At 41.6% G+C, this 5,721-nt stretch overlaps 1 protein-coding gene across 1 annotated transcript; it reads left to right on the top strand.

The window, feature by feature from the left end:
* Nucleotides 1-2,096: 2,096 nt before the first annotated feature.
* LOC137940031 (loganic acid O-methyltransferase-like) lies at nucleotides 2,097-3,473 on the top strand. The gene is made up of 3 exons (XM_068784931.1): nucleotides 2,097-2,265; nucleotides 2,346-3,005; nucleotides 3,115-3,473. The coding sequence occupies exons 1-3, from the start codon at nucleotides 2,122-2,124 to the stop codon at nucleotides 3,457-3,459; spliced, it is 1,149 nt and encodes a 382-aa protein (XP_068641032.1). The 5' UTR covers nucleotides 2,097-2,121; the 3' UTR covers nucleotides 3,460-3,473.
* The last annotated feature ends 2,248 nt before the right edge of the window (nucleotides 3,474-5,721 follow it).

The raw sequence follows: 5,721 nt of genomic DNA, 5'->3' as shown, positions 1-5,721 counted from the left end.
TTACAAAAGAATTTTGCTTCCCTAAGGTCTCATTACCTATGTGGTTTGTGGGGTGGAAGAGGATAGGAGGTAGTGTTGGGGCATCGAGACCCTATAGTTCACTTTCCAGTCAATGGATGGGCCATGTTCTCAGGGCTCATATGGAGGTGAAGGTGGAAAAGTTCAAAGTCTACCTCGACAATCAGATAGCTTGTTTCTACCTCGATCTTCCTTTTAGTTTTTCTACCTTACAATGTTAAGTTTTATAATGTTGGAGTTATCGGAGAAGTTTGGTGTTGATATGAATAGTAATATCTAATTTCCATTTATAGAGACATTCCTTTGTAAATGTCGAGAATGTTAGTAAACAAAAAGTTTGGCATACTATGGGGTTGATGCCTTTTATATGATTTAGATTAGAGATGGTAAGTATTTAACTTGGAGTATATTTTTTGTCAAATGAGTAACTAATGTAATATATTTACATGTACATGTCCTTCTAAATGTGCAGGCTACAACTTGTTATGATATTGAGCAATTTTAGATTACTCATCACTCCGAGTATGAGTAGACTGATGGATCTGAAGAGCAAAATGCAAGTGTAACTTTCTTATAGAAATATATTTTATTTAAGCAAAGATAGTTGTGGTTTTGCAAGATGAGATACAACGGTTGGTATGAAATACATAAGAGGTTGGTGAGCTGGTTGATGAGAGCGCCATTGTGTTTTAGGTTCATGAAGTTAGGTCTGGCTACGTTAAGGGGTTAGGCTTGTCTCATCCGCCTCTACCGAGGATGGCGCTATCATCTTCGTCTCAGTCATTTTACACGTATAGAGGAGTTGCTAAAAACTAAAGAGGCGTTGTCCCAACTTCAAGAACAACTGAGAAATGTACAGAGTTGTGGTGAGGAGTTTGATTGTCATACTGAGGAGTAGGATTGTAAAATGAAGAACTTGGAGATGAAGATGCAATGGTTCTTTCAACATCTATAGACCCAAAGCCAACCACCCCCAGACTAATGGTTTATAATTTTTTATTATTTTGTATAATTTATAAATTTTTTATATTTTAAAAAATACTTTGTACTATTTGTAAAAAATTTGGGGTTAACCATCTCATTCACCTAATCAACTGGGTAACTTATTTAAGCAAGACCATTTGTTTGACCATACCAATATAACTGAGCAATGGTCTTTGGTTTTACCTAATCTTTTAGTGTTTTTATATTCTTTGAAAACGATTTTCTTGTCTGGAAGTCATGAAGTGTCTCATCGTTCTTGATCCATTAGTGTATCTAAGGTAGCAGAAAAGTTACTTCATTAGGACTGCTCAACTATTTGATTGAAGGGAAGGGAAGGGAAGGAAGTCGCCTTCCACTGACCATCGTATTTCGTTTACTTGAACCCAGACGCCCTTTCAGTTCCCACACGACTGTTGAGAATTAATTTGTCCGTTCGGCTTTTAAAGTTTATACTCTAGTGGCCTGGCTATTATTAAGGCGTGGAAGGGGCGACTTCAGTGATCATGTTGGTCAATGTCGGTATGCAGAATGTAATGTTTATGATTTGTTATTTAATTCATTTCGTATTTTCTATCGTTTAGTTCAATTATAGCAGCATGCCCGAGTGAGTGCCCTATCTTTCAGGGTCAATGAATGCAGACTGACCTGATAAAATTGATTTCACCAGCCATCACCATTTATTACTTGAGAGTTTAGACCCCATCCGCCTTGGCTTTCATTTGTCAGCAGACCAAATCAAGAAGTAAAAAACACCAACACGTAACGATCAGCCTGATATCGAAGAGGTTGAGATAGGACGGAACAATTAATCTTCTCTTTATTCAAATAGAATGCTCTTTGAAATATTTACTTTTCAATGATTCTTTAACAGAGGCATACAAGTTTTTAATCTGGAATTTGGACTGATCCACGCTAGTCAAACTTGGTATGCTGAATGTAATTCGTCCGCTCAAGTGGACTGAATGGGCATCCATATTGTGGAAGCTAAGACGCTACAGCCTCATCATCGAACTTGTATAAATACCACTCCATCCGTCTTAATTATTGAACAACTCAAGCAAAGATTCATTAGATAGCTGTCAGGTCTAAGAGAGAGAGAGAGAGAGAGTGAAAGATCAAATGGCTTCAGTTGCGAAGAACAGCTGCTACATGAACCGTTGTGAAGATGTTTCGACGGACGGAGCTAGGACCAAGCCCGTTGAGTCGTATCCCATGAACGGAGGTGATGGACCAACCAGCTATTCTCACAACTCCCACTATCAGGTACATATCCTTTCACTCCTTAACTTCCTTCCTCTCGGTCGTCTTGCAAAGTGACTTATGTTATGATTTTGGTGCTGCAGGGAGAGGGAGTGAACGTTTCGAAGCAATTGATCAGCGAAGCCATCTCAAGCAATGTTAGCCTGGAACACTTCTCCTCTGTCGAGACTTATCACATCGCGGACCTTGGCTGCTCCGTCGGACCCAACACCTTCTCCGTCGTCCAGAACATCATCGGGGCCGTGGAGCACAAGCTGCTTGGCCTTGGTTCCTCTTCTAATGTCCTGGATTTCCAAGTGTCTTTCAACGACCACGTGTCCAACGATTTCAACACCCTGTTTGCTTCTCTTCCTTCCAAAGGTCGACGATATTTCGCAGCTGGAGTGCCTGGGTCTTTTCATGGCCGTCTCTTCCCCAAGGCTTCTCTTCATTTTGTCCACTCCTCGTATGCGGTTCATTGGCTCTCACAGGTGCCCTACGAAGTGAAGGATGCGACCTCTCCGGCATGGAATAAGGGGAAGGTTTTTAGCATAGGGGCTAAACCAGAGGTAGAGGAGGCATATTCAGCTCAGTTTGCCAAGGACATGGAAGTTTTCCTGCAAGCCAGAGCAGAGGAGGTTGCCGTTGGTGGGTTGATGGCAGTTACCCTTCCGTATACTAAAGGTCCTGTTTACGTCGAACAGGCTCTCTTTTACAGGCTCTTCCACATCTTGGAGCTAGCTCTAAACGACATGGCCGACAAGGTGGATAAATCTTTCCCTACGACTAATTTCTAATTGCCTAGTTTATAAATCTTCTTTTCAAATCGATCTTAAGATATATCAAGCTCACAGAATTGCTGGCATTTTTCAGGGTCGATTGGATGAAGTGAAAGTGAACTCCTTCAACCTACCCATCTACATTCCCAGTATGGAGGAGATCCAAAAGCTGGTGGAAAGAAACGGGTCCTTCACCATTGAGAAGATACAGCCATTGACTTCTGCTGCGAAGGGATTTAGCTCCAGACTTGACGCTCGGCAATGCAGCATGATAGTGCGGGCACCCATGGAAGGAATAATGAGCCAATACTTTGGTAGTGAAACCATTGATGAAATCTTTGAGAAATACGTTGAAATCGCTGAAGTGAATTCAGACTTCGTCGCAAAAAGCGCAGCGTTGACTGAAGACCTATTTGTGCTCCTTAAGCGCAAAGCTTGACAACTGGAACACTTCCGAACCTGTTCGATGCTTGGAATTTTGTTGTTACTATGTTTTAGTTTGTGGTTACACTATAAAATAAAATTAATTTTTATATCCCTTCCTCAACTTACAATTACCTGTATTACCCTTCCTCAACTTCCAATTAAGTTTAAGATTTGAAGGAGTAAGGGTGGACTGGGGTGAAGTTGGGAGTGGGCTTTTAAAAAGTATAATCTGACCACGACCCGTTTGTTCAAAAACCCATAACGGGTTTGGAAGTCCTATGCCATTCGCACCCCGTCCCTCCCGCATTGCACCATAGTTTTCCTGCATGTAAACTGTTACGCACAGAGGTTTGTGACTCCATCCATTGCACTTTGGATAGATTAGACCTTTGAATTCTTGGAATTCATATACTATAGCTGGAGGTATATATTTTAGCTTCCGCTTTCCATCTTTTCATGAATTTCATACATATCTATAGAAATTATGATTTCATACTAAACATGATGTGTCCAAGGGTTTTTTACTCGAACACATGAAAATTCAAGTTAGGTCATTCGAGTTTGATTTGGATTCACCAGTTGGGTTGCCAGACTCAAGTAAAGTCAAAAAGGACTTGTGTAAAACAGAAGGGTCAAGTCCTTCGGCACATCCATAGAAGACTTTCCATACCCCATTATAATTTTAATGTAGCTAGCAACAGAAAAAAAACGTTATCAATGGAATTGAAGGAAGCTACCTTTCACGAACCATCATCATTTTCCAGGATGGGAGAACTTCATACATGTGATGGAAAACCCATCGCAGGGTCAAAGTTGGTGTGCTTTAGTTCCAGACTTGACGCTTCGAAGTGCAGCATTATAGTGCGGGCGGCCATGGAAGGTTATCCAAATGTTGAAGATCCGAACTTAATGGGTCTTACGATCCGAGATTAACTGGTCTTGATCCGACAATAACGGATCTGTAATTTTAAATGGGATTCGTTCCCTTATATGTAAACGTTTTCTGAATGTATTTTTTAATATCGAAAATAAAGAATTTTACATGGTATCAGAGCGACAATCTTGAGATCGCTCTTTCTATTGTTTTTTTTTTCTCCCCGTCTGTCTCGTTGCCGCTTTCGATTCCGGCGACGTTTCCGTCGAGGTCCAAATCCTCGTTCGACGGACAGAGATAAACTTGCGCCGATCGTTAAGAGACGCAACAGGAGTTCTTTTATTGTCCACCAAAGGTTTCCCAGATCCGGCCACTGCGCCGTCCCTGCCACCGCCTTCCGGCCTTCGTCTGCCGCAGACAACGCTCGCAAACCGTACTCGGACGTTTTGCGCCATCCCGCTACTGCGCCTTCCGACGGCCAGTTTAATTTTCGTCGCTCTCTGTCAACAGAGACAAAGACGAGAAAGAAATATTTACGCGTTGAATTAAATCAACCCTTAATGGTCCGAGCCAAAGTTTGAGTCGAGCCGAGCCGAGCTAATACATTGAGCCGAGCCAATATCATCTAAGCCGAAATGCTGAGCCAAGCCAAGCCGAGCCGAGCCGAACCGATATACTGAGCCGTACCAGTTTTCTGCCAAGTCAACTTGGACCTAAGGAGTCTAGCACGAAGTCCTGAGCTCCAAAGTTCCAGTCCGCGCACCCAACTTCTAACAAAGGATATCGCTAGTATGACATCCAACTCTACTAATCTGAATCACCCACTGTATCTTCACCATTCAGATCAGCCTGGGTTGGTTCTCGTCCCACAACTTCTCACTGAGGATAATTACATCACATGGCGTCGTTCCATGACTATGGCCCTCACAGTCAAAAACAATTTTGGGTTTGTTGATGGATCTCTTCAACGACCAAACAACAATACCAACAATGAATTACAACAATGGATTCGTTGTGATAACCTTGTCAAAACTTGGTTATTGAGTTCAATCTCTAGAGATATTGCAGCAAGCGTATTTTATTGTGATGGAGCACAAACAGTTTGGAATGAGTTGTGCGACCGCTTTTCTCAAGTAAACAACGTCCAATTATTTCACATTGAGAATGAAATACATGATTGCGTACAGAATAATATGTCTGTTAGCTCATATTTTACAAAACTCAAAGGACTATGGGATGAAAGAGATTCTATTTGTCCTATCTCACACTGTCGTTGTGGCTCTATGAAAGAGGAACTATCCTATCGAGAAACACAGAAAATCATCAAGTTTCTCATGGGATTAAGTGAATCTTTTACTACCGTACGTGGACAAATATTGATAATGGACCCTTTGCCTAAGA

The sequence above is a fragment of the Aristolochia californica genome, unplaced genomic scaffold, assembly GCF_029961685.1.
Source record: "Aristolochia californica isolate CCGP_79_NKW_82.1479 unplaced genomic scaffold, dmAriCali1.0.hap1 SCAF_9, whole genome shotgun sequence".
Classification (NCBI taxonomy): Eukaryota; Viridiplantae; Streptophyta; class Magnoliopsida; order Piperales; family Aristolochiaceae; genus Aristolochia; species Aristolochia californica.
Note: the sequence above shows the minus strand (reverse complement) of the source record. Positions and strands in the feature narration are given on the sequence as shown.

Excerpts from the sequence above, each read along its gene's own strand:
- LOC137940031 (XM_068784931.1), top strand. The coding sequence starts at position 2,122 with ATGGCTTCAGTTGCGAAGAACAGCTGCTACATGAACCGTTGTGAAGAT. Across the intron at positions 2,266-2,345 it reads CTCACAACTCCCACTATCAG|GGAGAGGGAGTGAACGTTTC; the intron begins GTACATATCCTT and ends TTGGTGCTGCAG. Across the intron at positions 3,006-3,114 it reads TAAACGACATGGCCGACAAG|GGTCGATTGGATGAAGTGAA; the intron begins GTGGATAAATCT and ends GGCATTTTTCAG.